Below are 17,844 nucleotides of genomic sequence, written 5' to 3' on the forward strand. Positions count from 1 at the left end.
TTTCCTCCCATTTTAGCATGTTGCATTATAGGTGATGTGTGGTCCAATCACTTTAAAATGTACTCTTGTAGGCTAAAAAGGTGGTTCAGTAACTAAGAGAATTTACTGTTCTTGCAGGGGACATGAGTTCATTTTCCAGTGTGCATATGGTGGCTCTCAAGCACAAGTAGCAGCAATTCTAGGGGATCTGACTTCCCTATTTGACATCTTCAAGCTCATGTATAGAAGATGGACACAAAGACACACTGATACCCACACACATACATACATATACACACAACTGGTAAAATGATAGAAAGTATATATAATTAAAAAAATTCAAACTTGGCATGGTAGCACACACCTTTCATTCCAGTGCTCAGGAAACCAATAGAGCTGAATCACTGAAATGGAAGTCATGCTAGTCTATTACTGAGTTCCAGGAAAGGCAGGGATACACACAGAAGCTGTGGTAAAAAGAACATTTAAATCTCAGGTCTTACCTTTAGGTGGAAAATGGTGTTTGAAGTAATATTGTTTTCTCACTATTTAAATTCATATACAAAAACAAATGGTTAACACCTGCCAGTAGCCATGTAAAAAGTTATATACTCTTTCGTGATACAAAAATCTACTGAAGTAGACTCTTTACCGTTGCACTTCTTATAGATCTGCTCCTTGAAACTTTTTCAATGTTTCTTCAGCCCCATCCAAAACCAAAAGGCACTGTGCAATGAGAGAGAGGTAGGAGAGTAGGGAAAGGATACACATTCCATAGGAAAAGGAGGACATGCTCCCGTACACACAAACAAAACCTTGATAAATTGACACCACATGTGTCAAATCAGTATCATGACTTCCTCAGCCACAATGGTGGTGTTCGTCTCCATACAGAGAAGCAGCTGCTCAAAGACCAGGACCAACGTGGACTTTGAGACCAATCAGGAGGTGGGTGTGCCCCACTTTCCACACCATGGGAATGAGGCAGAATCATCTGTGCACATCTGTGCCTATGGTTTTGAGAAACCTTCAGCAATCCAGCACTATACTATCAAGGAGATAATTAAAGAGAGAAATGTCACTGCACAGTCCCATCCTGGCACAGGCAAGGCCCTCAGTATTTAAATACCTTCAGTATTTCAGTCCTCCAGTGCTTAGATATTCAAGCTTTACAAACACAAGCTTTGATCTTAGTTCCAACAGAAGAGTTAGCTGTAGAGATTCAAAAGTGTCTGTCTGTTCTGTGGGACTACATGAATGTGCATTGCCATGCCTACATTGTGGGCAGCAATTCTGGGAAGACATCCAGCAGCTGGACTATGGGTAGTACGTTGTGGCAGGCACACAGGGATATGGTTCTTTCATGTGATTCCCTATAGGAGTTTAAGCACATGGGCTACTCAGATGTTGGTTTCAGAAGAGGCAGATGAGATGTTGAACAAAGATTTCAAGGAGCAAATGGATGATGTATACAGGAACCTGTCACCAGCCACACAGGCAGTACCCATCAGTGCCACATTGCCTCAGGAGGTCCTGAGATGACCAGCAAGTCCATGACTGAGCCCATACATGATTGGTGAAGTGTGATGAACTGAGTCTGTAAGGCATCAAACCTTTCTTACGGCAATGGAAAGGGAGGAACAGAAGTTTGACACTGTGTGATCTCTATGACAGGATGACCTGTCATCTTTGACATCAAGAGGAAGGCTGACTGTTGACAGAGAAGATGAGAGAAGCCCGTGTCACTGTGCTGTCCATGCATGGACAGGCCACAGAAAGAACCAGACCGTCTTGAAGGAGATTCAGTCAGGTGCCAGCTGGTGGCCATTTCCATAGACTTCTTGGCACAGTGTCATATGTCCCTCAGATGGTCATCATCACTAACTATGACCTGCCCAACAACAGAGATCTGTAGCATGTCCATGTTTCCCTCTTTCAAAATCATATCTGTCAGCAGCTGTGTTTTGCTCATCAGCATTCAAAAAACTCAAAAATCAACACAACACACAGAATCCATACTCTCTATGTAGTTGCCATCTCTGTGTGGCTTATTCTTTCTTATTATTTTGCACATATCTGTTAAGATGTTATTATTTTTTAAACATTTATTTCTTTCTATGGCTGTCTAAGCCCATTGGATTTCTTTTCTTAAGCTTACTCACACTGAAACCCACTGGATCCTGTTCGGAGGGTTTTCCATCTAGCCCTCTTTAACTGCATATCTCTAGTCTTTTTTTTTTTCCATGTGAATAAACTTGGAAATGCTAAGATACAGCTGGGCCCTCTGAGAAGCTCTATAGGCTGGCTCTCCCCATTTCTCATCTCAGTTTGTGAGAGCCAGGCCTAAATCTCATGGCCCAGTTAGAGGTGTGTGACCAGTATTTGCATTCAACATTCCTAACTGTCAGAAGCCAGTACTGGTAAGTTAAATATTCCCTAGTAGTGGGTAACCCTGCCATTTCTATTGAGTGCTGTGTACTAAACAGACAACACCTCTTAAAGGAGGAGTTGTGTCTTTTTTTTCCTTTCTCTTCATTAATTCAGCATTTTCAGCCCTAAGTGTCCCATGCTGGAATGACAAAATGGAGCTGTTTTTTAATCTTTACTATTTTGGGGAACATGCTACACCAACTCCCAAAGTAATACACAGAAGCTTGGCTTGTTCCTGACAAGCTTTTCTTAAATTATCCCATTTCTCTTCTGCCTCCAGACTTTTACCTCTCTTTCTGTATACATCTCTTTCCTTCTTCCTCATGGCTTCTTGTGTGGGTGAATGTGTGGTCCTTGATGTCCTCCTCCGTATCCTTCTCTTACTAATAGATCCTTCACTTGTTCTCTCTGCCTGCCAGCTCTGCCTGTCCTTTCTCCTCCCTTGCTATGTGATAATTTAGCTCTTTAGTAAACCAACCTGGTCTTTTAGGGAGGCAAAGTAACACTGGGGTGATATTTTGCACTCTAACAAAGCTTGCCTGAAGCTCAGAGGATGGAGCTAGCCATTAGTTAACCACGAAGTCTGGAAGTCTGTACAGAGAGACAGAAAGTGATATGGCTGGGCAGAAAGAGGGATATAAGACTGGAGGAGACAGAAGCTCAGCCACTTTCCAGGTGAAGAGTTAGCAAGGTAAGAGTTGGCTGTGGCTTGCTCCTTTGTGTCTCTGGTCTTTCAGGATTTATCCTGATAGCTGACTTTGGTGTTTTTATTAAGTCCAATTGGAACTCTTGCAAAAATTGGTGCCTATCTTTAGGGCACAAATCCATGAAAAATCCTCTTGCATGTGATGTTGCAGCAACTGGAACATCCAGGAGCTGCACACAACACTGGCTAGGGTTTCTCTCTTTTTCCCCCAGCCTCTGAGCAACTTGGGGATTTTCCTGTTGCAGCCTCCCTCTCTACAACAGTCTTCTGCTGACACCCAAACTCCAGAAGCACCTGGGCTCCAAATACCACAGGACTTACCCACCCTAGACCAGCTGGCTCTGACTTCAGGCTGCTCCTGCCACACATGCTTCTTCCATACAATCCCATGTGCATTTTTCAGATGGCCAACCTCTCCCTCATGGGTTGTGGACTTGCCCTAGACCCTCCTCTCCACAGGCTGCCAATCTCAGCTCACAGGTCCATGCTAGCAGCTGCAGCTGTCCTAGGCCAGTTTGTTGGCCTGTGTTCTCCACTCAGACATGCTACACCTCACATTTCACCATCATTGTTGGCAGATTTAGTGAGAAAATTGGGATTTCCTAAAGATAGGAATTAATTACAAGGGCTAGTTTTTCCCATATTAAAAAAATGGGTAACACTATTACAGTGGGGGAAATTGGGTCTTTGTACAATAATATACTGGAGAGTTTGAAAATGGATCAATTAAATGAATGCATAGCTAATTTAGATGGGATTTATATAATTTCAATTATAAACATTATCAGTTTTATCATTTTTATCACTGAAATGTTGGTTAATATTAATACTAAGATACACCTCTCCTAAGAAAATACAGAAAGTATTGGAAGGAAAACTCCAACCCAAGGAAGGTAACTATGCCCGCAAAAATGTAGGCAACAGATAATCCAACTACACCAGAAACCAAGGGTGAAGCAGAACTAATATATTCACAATACCACTGCCAACAACAAACCTAAATCAAACAAGCATCAACAATCAATGGTCCTTACTCTCCCTCAACATTAATGGTCTTAACTCACCTATAAAAAGACACAGGCTAACAGAATGGAAACGAAGACAGAATCCATCCTTCTGCTGCATACAAGAAACACATCTAAGCTTCAAAGATAGATATTACCTCAGCGTAAAGGGTTGGGAAAAGATTTTCCAATCAAATGGAAATAAGAAGCAAGCAGGCGTAGCTATCCTAATATCTAACAAGTTAGACTTCAAACCAAAATTAGTCAAAAGAGATGAAGACAGTAATTTCATATTCATCGCAGGAGAAATCCATCAACACAAAGTCTCAGTTCTGAACATCTATGCCCCTAATACAAAGTCACCCACATTCGTAAAAGAAACACTTCTAAAACTCAAAGCTCATATAAAACCTCACACACTTATAGTGGGAGACTTCAATACACCACTCTCAACACTAGACAGGACCACAAATCAGAAACTCAACAAAGAAACAAAAGAATTAACAGAAGTTATGTCTCAACTGGGGCTAACAGACATCTATAGAACATTCCATCCAAAGACAAAAGAATATACCTTCTTCTCTGCTCCACATGGAACCTTCTCTAAAATCGACCACATACTAGGAGACATAACAAACCTCAACAGATACAAGAGAATAGGAATAGTCCCCTGTATCTTATCGGACCACCATGCTTTAAAATTGGAATTCAACAACAACACAAATAGCAGAAAACCTGAAAACTCATGGAAACTGAACAATGTGCAATTGCACCACTCCTGGGTCAAAGAAGAAATAAAGAAAGAAATTAAGGACTTTCTAATATTCAACGAGAATGAGGATACAACATACCCCGAACTTATGGGACACCTTGAAAGCGGTGCTACGAGGGAAGTTCATTGCACTAAGTGCCCATATGAAGAAAACAGAGGATAATCACATAAAAGAATTAACAGCCCAACTGAAAACCTTAGAACAGAGAGAAGTGAATTCACCCCGCAGGAGTAGACGCCAGGAAATAATCAACCTGAGGGCTGAAATCAACAAAATAAAAACCAGGAAAACAATAAAAAAAAATCAATGCAACGAAGAGTTTGTTTTTTGAGAAAATCAACAAGATAGACAAACCTTTATCCAAATTAACGAAAAAGCAGAGACAGAACATGCAAATTAACAAAATTAGAAACGAAACGGGGAACATAACAACAGACACAGAGGAAATCCAGATAATTTTCAGGTCATAGTTTGAAAATCTGTATTCCACAAAAATTGAAAATTCAAAGGAAATGGACAAGTTTTTGGATAACTATCACTTACCAAACTTAAATCAAGAACAGACAAACAACTTAAATAGACCTATAACTCGAAATGAAATAGAAGCAGTCATCGAAAGCCTTCCAACCAAAAAAAAAAGTCCAGGGCCAGATGAATTCTACCAGACATTCAAGGAAGAACTAATACCACTACTCCTCAAACTATTCCACAAGATAGAAACAGAAGGTTCATTGCCAAACTCTTTTTATGAGGCCACAATAACTTTGGTACCCAAACCTCACAAAGACACAACTAAGAAAGAAAACTACAGACCAATATCCCTGATGAACATCGATGCAAAAATACTCAATAAAATACTGGCAAACTGAATTCAAGAATACATCAGAGATATCATCCACCATGACCAAGTAGGCTTCATACCTGGAATGCAGGGATGGTTTAACATATGAAAATCTATCAACATGATCCACCATATAAACAAACAGAAAAAGAAAAACCATATGATTATCTCCCTAGATGCGGAAAAAGCCTTCAACAAAATTCAACCCCCTTTCATGATAAAGGTATTAGAGAGGTCAGGGATAACAGGAACATACCTAAACATAATAAGAGCAATATATAGCAAAACAAGTGCCAACATCAAACTGAATGGAGAGAAACTTAAGCCAATTCCTCTAAAATCAGGAACAAGACAAGGCTGCCCTCTCTCTCCATATCTCTTCAATATCGTACTAGAAGTTCTAGCTAATGCTATAAGACAACAAAAGGAGATCAAGGGCATCCAAATTGGAAAGGAAGAAGTCAAACTGTTTCTATTTGCAGATGATATAATAGTTTACATGAATGACCCAATAAACTCTACCAGGGAACTCCTACAGCTGATAAACACCTTCAGCAAACTAGCAGGATACAAGATAAACTCAAAAAAATCAGTAGCCCTACTTTTTTCAGACGACAAAGAGACAGAGAAAGAAATCAGAGAAACATCACCCTTTACAATAGCCACAAGCAACATAAAGTATCTTGGTGTAACACTTACCAAACAAGTAAAAGACCTATATAATAAGAACTTTGGGACTCTAAAGAAAGAAATTAAAGAAGATACCAGAAAATGGAAAGATCTCCCATGCTCTTGGATAGGTAGGATAAACATAGTAAAAATGGCAATCTTGCCAAAAGCAATCTACAGATTCAATGCAATCCCCATTAAAATCCCACCACAATTCTTCACCGACCTTGAAAGGATAATAATCAACTTTATATGGAAAAACAAAAGGTCCAGGATAGCCAAAACAACCCTATACAATAAAAGAACTTCAGGAGGCATCACCATTCCTGACTTTAAGCTCTACTACAGAGCTATAGTTCTGAAAACAGCCTGGTTTTGGCATGAAAATAGACACGTAGACAAATGGAATCGAATTGAAAATCCTGATATTAACCCATGCACATATGAACACCTAAAATTATACAATGGGACGAGGGCAGCATCTTCATCAAATGGTGCTGGCACCATTGGATGAGGGTGTGTAGAAGACTGCAGATAGACCCATGTCTGTCGCCATGCACAAAACTCAAGTCCAAATGGATCAAAGACCTCAACATCAATCCAGCCACATTGAACCTCTTAGAAGAGAGAGTAGGAGGTACCCTTGAACAAATTGGTATAGGAGACCACTTCTTGAACATAACTCCAGGAGCACAGACACTGAGAGAAACAATTAATAAATGGGATCTCTTCAAACTTAGAAGCTTCTGTAAGGCAAAGGACACAGTGGACAAGACCAAACGGCAGCCCACAGACTGGGAAAAGATTTTCACCAATCCTATAACCGACAAAGGGCTGATCTCCAAAATATACAAAGAACTCAAGAAACTAGTCAACAAAACACCAACTAACCCTATTAAAAAATGGGGTACAGAACTGAAGAAAGAATTCTCAATAGAGGAAATCAAAAAGGCTGAAAGACACTAAGAAAATGCTTCATATCCTTAGCTATCAGGGAAATGCAAATCAAAACAACTTTGAGATACCATCTTACCCCTGCCAGAATGGCTAAAATTAGAAACACCAGTGATGACTTATGTTGGAGAGGATGTGGAGAAAGGGGAACACTCCTCCACTGCTGGTGGGAGTGCAAACTCATACAGCCATTTTGGAGATCAATATGGCGGTTCCTCAGGAAAATGGGAATTAGTTTACCACAGGACCCAGCAATCCCCCTCTTAGGCATATACCCAAAGGTGTCAGTCATGGATATGCAACAAAGACATCTGTTCAACTATGTTCATAGCAGCACTATTTGTAATAGCAAGAACCTGGAAGAAACCTAGATGCCCCTCAATTGAAGAATGGTTAATGAAGATGTGGCACATCTACACAATGGAATACTACTCTGCAGAAAAAAATAATGATATCTTGAAATTCGCAGGCAAGTGGATGGCACTTGAAGAAACCATCCTGAATGAGGTAACCCAGTCACAAAAAGAGGAACACAGTATATACTCACTCATATATGGATTTTAGACCTGGATCAAAGGATCACCAGCCTATAATTCACACCACCAGAGGAACTAGGATACAAGGTGTATTCTAAGAGATTCACATAAAGTCCCCCAGAGCTCAGTTGAAGTGGGGGGGGGCAGCAAATGGAGAGAGAAGTAGGAGAAAATAAGGGGGAGGAAAGGAAAACATGTGCAACCAGGAAGATTGAGCCTGGTTAGGAATAGAAGACAGGAAAGAGAGAGATAGAGACAGAGACAGAGAGAGAGAACATAAAAGAGGGAGCCAATATTGGTTTGAAGAGAAAAATGAACACAAAGAAAGGTCTAGAGAACTACAAGATTGCTCCCAACTAACAATCTCAGCTTCCGTGGAAAGGCTATCATAAATGCCCTTCCCGGAGAGTGAGATCAACAACTAACTTCTCCATGGAGCCCTCAACTAATGCCTGTTGAAAATAGGAGCAAACACCCATACATAAACACTGAGTCGAACTAGAACCCAGAAGCAGATGAAGAGGACAAGACCATGCGGCAGAAGCACATAAAGACAGCTTACCTGAACAAGGAGGAGCTAAGGCCCACTAGACTGATAGCTGGGAAGCCAGCATGGGACTGATTCAGCACCCCCTGATTATGGGTCTCAGCCAGAAGGACTGAGCAGTCTAAGAGACCTCAGACAGTGGAGCCAGGATGTATCCCTGGTGCACAAAAGGACTTTGCGAACATATCCCCCATGGAGGGATAACTGCCTTAATCTAGAGACAGGAGAGAAGCCCTAGTCCCTACTTCACATGACCTGTCAGATCTACATGACCCCAACTGGATGGCATTCCCCTACATATGGAATTGGGGTGGGGGGATGGGAGGGGAGGGTGGTTAGAGTGCATGTGAGAGGGCAGAGAGGGTAAAAGGGAGGGAAGGAGGGAGGGAGGGCTGGAGGGGAGGGAGGGAAGGAGGGAGAGGGAACTGGGATCAACATGTAAAATAATATATTAAACTAAAAAAAATGCTTTGACTCCAAAATTTAGGATGAAGGACAAGTTACTGGGGAAAAAGGATTTCTACTTTTGTTTCCACAGAAAATGAAAAGATGTGGATTCCTTCCAGACTAATTTGGTTTGATCAGGCCAGACAGTCTGAAACAGAGTACAAGCTGATCCTACATTCAAAACAGCTGGACAAAACAGCCTTACAGACTACAGCCAGGATATCTGAATCTTCTTCGAATCCCCCAAGACAGCGCCCCTTACCAGCAGGAAGTAGTTTGGAAAGAACAACGCCCAAATTCCCAAATATTGTGTATAAATGTTTGTTTTCATTTAATTGGACTATGTTATATAAAATTAAATAAAATTAAAAAAAAAGAAAGAAAACAGGATCAAACACCCATACATAAACACTGAGTCGAACTAGAACCCAGAAGCAGATGAAGAGGACAAGACCAGGCAGCAGAAACACATACAGACAGCTTACCTGAACAAGGAGGAGCTAATGGCCACTAGACTGATAGCTGGGAAGCCAGCATGGGACTGACTCAGGCCCCCCTGAATATGGGTCTCAGCCAGAAGGACTGAGCAGTCTGAGAGACCTCAGACAGTGGAGCCAGGATGTATCCCTGGTGCACAAAAGGACTTTGTGAACATATCCCCCATGGAGGGATAACTGCCTTAATCTAGAGACAGGAGAGAAGCCCTAGTCCCTACTTCACATGACCTGTCAGATCTACATGACCCCAACTGGATGGCATTCCCCTACATATGGAATTGGGGTGGGGGGATGGGAGGCAGGGTGGTTAGAGTGCATGTGAGAGGGCAGAGAGGGTAAAAGGGAGGGAAGGAGGGAGGGAGGGAAGAAGGAAAGGAGGGAAGGAGAGAGGAAGAGAGGGAGAGGGAACTGGGATCGACATGTAAAATAATAAATTAAATTTAAAAAACAAATGCTTTGACTCCAAAATTTAAGTTGAAGGACAAGTTACTGGGGAAAAGGATTTCTATTTTTGTTTCCACAGAAAATGAAAAGATGTGGATTCCTTCCAGACTAATGTGGTTTGATCAAGCCAGACCGCCTGAAACAGAGTACAAGGTGATCCTACATTCAAAACAGCTGGACAAAGCAGCCTTACAGACTACAGCCAGGGTTTCCGAATCTTCTTCGAATCCCCCAAGACAGCGCCCCTTACCAGCAGGAAGTAGTTTGGAAAGAACAACGCCCAAATTCCCAAATATTGTGTACAAATGTTTATTTTCATTTAATTGGACTTTGTTATATAAAACAAATTAAAAAAAGAAAAAAGAGAGGATATAGATATGATCAACTAAAAATGTAGATAATTGAATCTACTATTAAAAGGCAACTACTAGTTTTGAATGTTTTATATTGGATTGGACATTTGTATACTGTATACAAATTTCATATATTGATGCATTTGAGATAAATTAGTTAAAACGTACTGTACATATGCTTCTAATCTTGTTCAAGGTATTGTACCTATACAACTCATTTAATAATGTAATACAAATTCTAGTCCTTGAGAGGTATTATTAACTATATAAATAAGGAAATGTAGGTTAGTAATTAGTTACCTAATGCAACCAACCTTGTGGTCACATTGAGTAAGTATTCAAGGCCAAACAGATCTATTTTAGAAAGACAAGTAATCTTCAAATACTTCAGAGATATACAGAATATGGCATTTATGATGCTTTAATGACATAGGTTCTTTTTTATGACAATGTGACATGTCTGATCCAAGCAGCACCAATGTACTAAAGAGATGATGCTGGACACTGAATAAACTCCACGTGGACTTAACTTTCTTTATGGTAAAAATGGCCACTGGGCAAGAAAGTGCCATTGCCGTGACTGTTGACAGTATATTGTCCTAGTTGGTCAAGCAGGACACAAAAGAGAGTGACTACCAAACCTTGCCAAGACAAGGCCTTCAAGAAACTGCTTTACGGAAAAGTCTGTAGAATATTCTAGACTTGTGGGCCAAAGATGGGTGCCCCAACATTGAAGAGAGACCTTGGGTGACTATTCAGGTAGCTAGCTATTCTGTAATCTCTCACATATTTTAGGACATTACATGCTTGCACTTCATGCTTACTCAGTTAAGATAATTTCCTTCTTGGGTCTCTGAAGGAGTTGAAGACTAGATATAAAGTTTTCCTTGCATACCAGACACAGTAAAGAAACTCATTAAAAAGATTTTAAGTGTATAAGGTTGAGAGAGATCAAAAGATAGTTTTGGATAATAATTCATATTAGGATAGAAAGTGAATTAGGTGCAAGACTTTGGACTCATAATGGTAAATATGGGTAAATAATGGATTTTTTAAATTGAATTATTCAAATGACAATGGACTATTAGTATTGATATATTTATTGCCTTTATTGTATAGTTATTCTTATATTAGAGGTAATCTTTTTTATTTTAGATAAAAAGGGTAAATATGGTGAAATTTTGTTTAGGATCTAACAAATAACACTTTCCTGAGTATCAGAGCAAAGAGCTAGCCACACTATTTACCCACAGAGGTCAAGCAGTGGTGGCACACAACTTTAATCCCAGCACTCAGGAGACAGAAACAGATGGATGCCTGTTAGTTCAAGGCCACCCTGAGCTACAGAAAATCCAGTCTAAAAGAGAAACAAAGCTCACACAATGGTGATGCCAGAATTTGGGATTGCAAGATTTTAATCCCAGCACTAGGGAGGTAGAGACAGGAATAATATGGCTGGGCAGGGGAATATCAGATGAGAAGAGACAAGAGCTCAGTGCAGTCTGAGCAGAGTCAGTCTTAAGTAGTCTAAGGATGTATCTGAAAAGGCAGTCAGTCTGAGGACAGGATCATCCCTTTGGCCTGAGAACTGGTAGAGGTAAGAACTCTAGTGACTGGCTGACTGCTTCTCTGATCCCTCAGGTTTCATCCTGATAGCTGCCTCTGATTACTTATTAAGAAAGATTAGAATCCTGCACAAAGGTGGCACATGCATGGGGCACTGCCATCATCCTGTAGTCTAGATTCCACTACATCAATTAACATAAATGAGATCACCCACAGACATGACTATGGGCCAATCAGATCAAGGAATCTACACAACTGAGATTCACACATAGTGCTAGACTGTGTGAACTTGAGAGCACAATCAACAAGGGACATCAGCAATTGAATTATTTCTTCTCAATAAATGTTCTTTGGTGTTGGTGAAGACTAGAATATTATTGAAGGGTTTTCTCATTAATTTATGTGTACAGTTTTGTGTTGATGAGGGACAGAGATATTACTAAAGGCTTCTCTGCATTATTTGAGTGTACAGAGAACCTCCCAAGAATGAAGTCTCAGAGGATACTACCCATGTAAAAGTCAGGTAAAATCCTTGCCATAACCTTAGCCTTTGTCATGCACCTTAGCAGTATGAATCCTATGATGCAGATACAGGCATGAGTAATAGCTAAACACCTGGCCATGCTCTACATTTGCAGAGACTTGTGATTTTCTTGATGCTCAAGAAGGGATGAAAGAGAGAGAAAAATCTCAATGTTCTGCATGTTTCTATGGTTCTTGCTTGTTTAAGGCAGCAGTTTCCAACATGTGGATAATGACCCTTTGTGGGGCAATGGCTTTTTCACAGGGGATACCTAAGACCATTGGATACATCATGATTTATAAGTAGCAAACTATTAGGTTATAAAATAACAAAAAATAATAATTTTATGGTTGGGGTCACCACAACATGAGGAACAGTATGAAATGGTATCAGCATTAGGAAGGTTGAGGATGACTGATTGGAGGTATGAGGGTTTGTTAAAAGCATTGTGACACCATTCACAGTTATGTTGTTTCCCTCTGGGATAATTCTAAGGTCAGGAAATGTTGATAGAATGGTAAAGTACCTCACTACACCCTTCACATGTGTATGACTTCCTTGTACTATGGCTTCTTCTATGCTGGGTAAGATCTGAATGATTCCAACAGCTTTACCACATTCTCCCTATTTGTAGGGCTTCTATTCAGAATATTTTTTATATCTTTTAGGGTCTGAAGAAGCACAAAACATTTTATGAACATTTTAATATTTGTATTATTTTACAGAAGTTTGAACTACCTTGGGTTGAAAAACACTAGAAATTTATTGAAAGGTTTTTAATTTTTTTTTGACACTATGACATTTCTCTCCAGTAAGAATTATCTGTTGTTTTTAAAGGTTCTTAGTAAGTGCCAAAGACCTTGACACATTCTCCACAGGCTTTCTCTCTCAAATAAATTCTTTGATGTTATTTAAGACCAGAAGACTGGAGATAGGCCTTGCAATTATCCACACTGGTAATGTTTCTCTCCATGTGAGTAGTCTGGTGTACAGAACATGTTGTGTAAGTTCTAAACTCTTTGCCTCATTCTTCATACTTAATGGTTTCTCTCCAGAATGAAATTTTTGATATTCCTTAAGGTTTCTGGTACACTTGTACAGTTATCCAGTCTTCACATTTGTAATGTTTCTCCCCAGTGTGAGTTCATCTGTGCTGAGATAGGTGTGACTTCATATAGAAGGCTTTTCCACACTGCTCACACTTGTGGGGTTTCTTTCCACAATGGATTATCTAGTGAGCTGAAAGAATCTGGGAAGTTTTAAAGACCTTTCAACATATTTCACATTTCTAGGGTTTCTCTCCTGCATGAAAGTATTGAAAGTAGTATGGAAAAATGGAAGACTTTGCCACACACTTTACACTTGTAGGGTTCCTCTCCTGTATGAATGCTCTTGAGTACAGATAGTCCTGGTGGATGATTGGAGGCCTTACCACATACTTCACACTTTCAGGGTTTCTCTCCTATGTGAATTTTCTTGTGTATAGAAAGTCCTGATGGACAGTTGAAGGCCTTGCCACATACTTCACACTTGTAGGGTTTCTCTCCTGTATGGATATTCTTGTGTACAGAAAGTCCTGATGGTCGAATGAAGGCCTGGCCACATACTTCACACTTGTAAGGTTTCTCTCCTGTATGAATCCTCATGTGTACAGATAGTCGTGATGGAACATAGAAGGCCTTGCCACATACTTCACACTTGTAGGGTTTCTCTCCTGTATGGATTTTCTTGTGTACAGAAAGTCCTGATAGACGATTGAAGGCCTTGTCACATACTTCACACTTGTAAGGTTTCTCTCCTGTATGAATCCTCATGTGTATAGATAGTCGTGATGGGATATAGAAGGCCTTGTCACATAGTTCACACTTGTAGGGTCTATCTCCTGTATGAATTCGCTCATGTACTTTAAGTAATGATGCAGCATGAAAGACCTTGCTACATACTTCACATGTGTAGGGTTTCTCTCCTGTATGAAGTCTCTTGTGTTCAGAAAGTCGTGAAGGAACATAGAAGGCCTTGCCACATTCTTCACACTTATAGGGTTTCACTCCTGTATGAATTCTTTTGTGTTTATAAAGTAATGACGGAGAATGAAAGGCTTTGCCACATTCTTCACACTTGAAGGGTTTCTCTCCTGTATGGATTCTCTTGTGTACAGAAAGTGGTGATAGAACATAGAAGGACTTGCCACATACTTCACACTTGAAGGGTTTCTCTCCTGTATGACTTCTCTTGTGTACACAAAGAAATGATGGAAAACGGAAGGCCTTACCACATTCTTCACACTTATAGGGCTTAATGCTTAAATTAAGTTTCTGGTGGTTAATGGGTTGTGAGTTCCAAGGAAGGGTAATGCCACATTCTTTTCCTGTAGAGTGTTTTTTTCCTGGTGAGTAAAGTTAAGAAATGAATGAAAAGTGAGCAAAATTCTCTGTATTTATATTTATTTTTAACAGAAACATTTATTCATACCTGCATTTTAAAATATAAATAATGAGTTACATTCAAATTTCTAAAGTTGAATTCAGTGGAGCATAATTTAAAAAACCATAATAGATGGAATTTATGTAACTTGCAGTGAAAGATGAAGATGATGACTATATAGAACATAGAAACAAAGGAGTATTAGTCAAAGTCAAACATATAAGGAAGGCATAACATCAATTAAGAAAACAAGATTATTATGATATTATATTGAGGTGCTTAAAGAAATATAGAAATTTTGTGACTAGATGAACACAAAGTATTAAAGTAGTCAAAGTTGGAGGACACAAGATATACCATATAATACATACACACACACACACACACACACACACACACACACACTTCTAAGCACAGATTTTTAGTTTTGGAAAAATATGAAAGTTAGACTGCATAACTAGAAAACTATCCATATCAATATTAAATAATATTTATGGATTGAAAATAGGAGGATCTATGCATCATTTATGAATTAATACCCATTGACTTATTAAAAAGAAATCATGGTCACCTAGAAATTACAGAATTTAGGCATTCACTGTGAACATAGCTGACCTAATGGAAGTAAGACTAAGCAAAAGAGAATCCACACATCATAACATCCTTCTGCACAGCAAAAGAAAGACAAGGAGACCCTTAAAAACTGATTTTCATAAGAACACTGTGAGTCAATGTTCATGACAAAGCCTGGCTTCCTGCTGGATCCCTGGCCTCCCACTCTGTCTTCTTTCTCCCCTCCTGTTAACTGAGTTCTTAATTGGTCTAGATAATAAAAACCCAGAGTCAGATATAGAGGGAAATGCTGAGAGATCAGAGAGAAGGAGCAAGCCACAGCCACACCTTTCTTGTTTCTCCCTGCTATTATATCCTGGTTGTGCCCAGCTACATCACTTCCTGTCTATGTATACAGACCTCCAGACATATATAGTTAGCTAATGGCAGACTCCATTCTCTGACATGCAGACAGGCTTTATTTATTAAAAAAAAAAAAAAAAAAAGATATCACCACGCCCTCCATTCCTACACACCTGTTTGCATGGCAACTGCTGCTGGTCTCTTCATATCTGTAGGCCCTTGACTTTGCTCCAGAAACGTGACCAGGTATGGCTTAGAGGAAACAAGACCTGTTTGTGGGAAAAGAGAACAGCATTATTAGTGTGTTCTTCTGGAGATCACATGCCCTCTCTAGGACTGGATCTATAAGAAATGAGAAGATGTAATCAAGGATTGTAGAGAATTAATTCTTCATGTGTTTACTGAGGAACATAGCAGAATGCTTAGAAGAATTTAGGATTTGCATGTCCTAACTTTCATGTTCCTCGGTTACAAGGAAAATGTTAAAACTCAAGAGTCTGATATTCTTTTTAAATAGTATACTTCCATTCTCACCCACTTACTGTATAATATTACCTCTAATATAAAGGATACTTCTAAAAGAAAAGGGGAGATTATGAACACAAGAAGAAAAATCGTTCTAAGGTGTGTGAATACTCTCCTTAATTTTCCTGAAAATTAGCCCCAAGAATCACATTGTTTGAAGCACAAGCTCCCATGAGATACTGCACAAAGATAGCATGATGCTGACCATTAAATAAAAGTTCACCATGGAAGTCTTCCTTGATGGGAGATGTCATTCTGTAAATACATTTCTCATACTGGTTAATGAATAAAGCACTGTTGGCCAATAGGAAAGCAAGAAAGGAGGGACTAGGAGACAAGGAGGATTCGAGGAAGTAGTAAGGAGGAGTCAGCATGTAGAGACTGGAGAAGAGAACACCAGTCGACCTCTCCTGTAAGATGAGACCACGTGGAAAAAATACTTAGATTAATAGAAATGGGTTAATAATTAAGACAGAGCTAGCAGATAAGAAACAAGTAACTGGCCAACAGCATTACATCAAATACAGCCTCTCTGTGTATTATTTGGGGCTGGCACCGCAGTGGGTCTAGGCCCACAGGAAAAAACCTTACTCTTTACACTTCCTCACCCAAGATGTAGAATATTACTTTAAGGTGTGTTACTTTGTTTACCTCTGGAACATTTGTTTAATGATGCAAAGATGTGTTTGATTAAATAAAATTCACCTCTGGTCAGGAGGCTGAGTCAGCAACTAGCTGACAGGAAGTTGTAGGGAGCCAGATGGAGAAGGGTTTATAAGTAGGGCTGAGGAGAAGAAGGGGGTTTTGGGCGAAACAGGAGCAAGGAAAGGAGGTGAGGTACTGGCTATTCAGCCTCTGAGGAGCAGAATCCCATCTCAACCTTTGAATCTTGAGTTCTTTCGAAGGACAGAGATTTAGATAAGTTCTCTTCCTAGCTTTCAAGGAGTCCAGTGCCTGAGGGAACAGAATTCTCCCAGGCTGCTGCTCCTGTGGCCTAACAGCTGCTGGTAGCAGAGGAGTCGAAGTTCCTGATGAGGACAGTCATGGTTTAAAAGGCAACAACAATTAAAAATCAAAGAACAACTCACCTAGGAACACAAGGTTGCTGAAATTCTCCAACATCACATCCCTGTACAGATTCCACTGATCCAGGCTCAGGGATGCAAGCTCCTCTGCAGAGAAATCAATGGCCACATCCCTGAAGGAGAGCATTTCCTGAAATAAAGAAAAAAAGAAAGAATGCTATACATTATGCCCACTAAAACTGCCAATAAAAACATGAATACCTATAGGTATGTGTGCTTCTAGATATATATGTAAAGGTGACTTAGATAGAGAGAAGGGGAGACAGAGAGAGAGAGAGAGAGAGGGGGGGGGGAGAAGAAAGCCAGTATGGTGACACATGTGTGCAATCTTAGTTTATGGAAGGGGTGGGTAGGGATACAAGGCACATGTGGCCAGCCTTGGGATTTCAACACTGCCTGTGCTGTATAAACTCCTCCCTCGTTGAAAAAAAAACACTCTCTCTACCATTAAAGACAATGAAGTTAAGAAGAATAAATGGCTTGTTGATGCCCTACAACAACAACAAAACATAACAATGATGGAAATGACAAGGACAATACAGGATTTGGAACTGGAATTCAATAAAGAGAAAGACTGATGAGGGCTTTAGCTGAAATGAGGATGGAATTGAAAAGTCAGCAACCCA

The 17,844-nt window shown here is 39.9% G+C and overlaps 1 protein-coding gene and 1 pseudogene across 1 annotated transcript; one reads left to right on the forward strand and one right to left on the reverse strand.

The window, feature by feature from the left end:
• Window positions 1–849: 849 nt before the first annotated feature.
• Window positions 850–1,672, forward strand: LOC127220792 (eukaryotic initiation factor 4A-III-like; annotated as a pseudogene).
• Window positions 1,673–13,389: 11,717 nt separating this feature from the next.
• On the reverse strand, window positions 13,390–15,872 carry LOC127220702 (zinc finger protein 728-like). The gene is made up of 2 exons (XM_051182630.1): window positions 15,782–15,872; window positions 13,390–14,655 (listed from the first exon to the last, which is right to left on the reverse strand). Exons 1-2 carry the CDS (start codon window positions 15,813–15,815, stop codon window positions 13,718–13,720), a joined length of 972 nt encoding a protein of 323 aa, XP_051038587.1. The 5' UTR covers window positions 15,816–15,872; the 3' UTR covers window positions 13,390–13,717.
• Window positions 15,873–17,844: the final 1,972 nt, after the last annotated feature.

This window comes from Phodopus roborovskii, unplaced genomic scaffold (assembly GCF_943737965.1).
Source record: "Phodopus roborovskii unplaced genomic scaffold, PHOROB, whole genome shotgun sequence".
Taxonomy (NCBI): domain Eukaryota; kingdom Metazoa; phylum Chordata; class Mammalia; order Rodentia; family Cricetidae; genus Phodopus; species Phodopus roborovskii.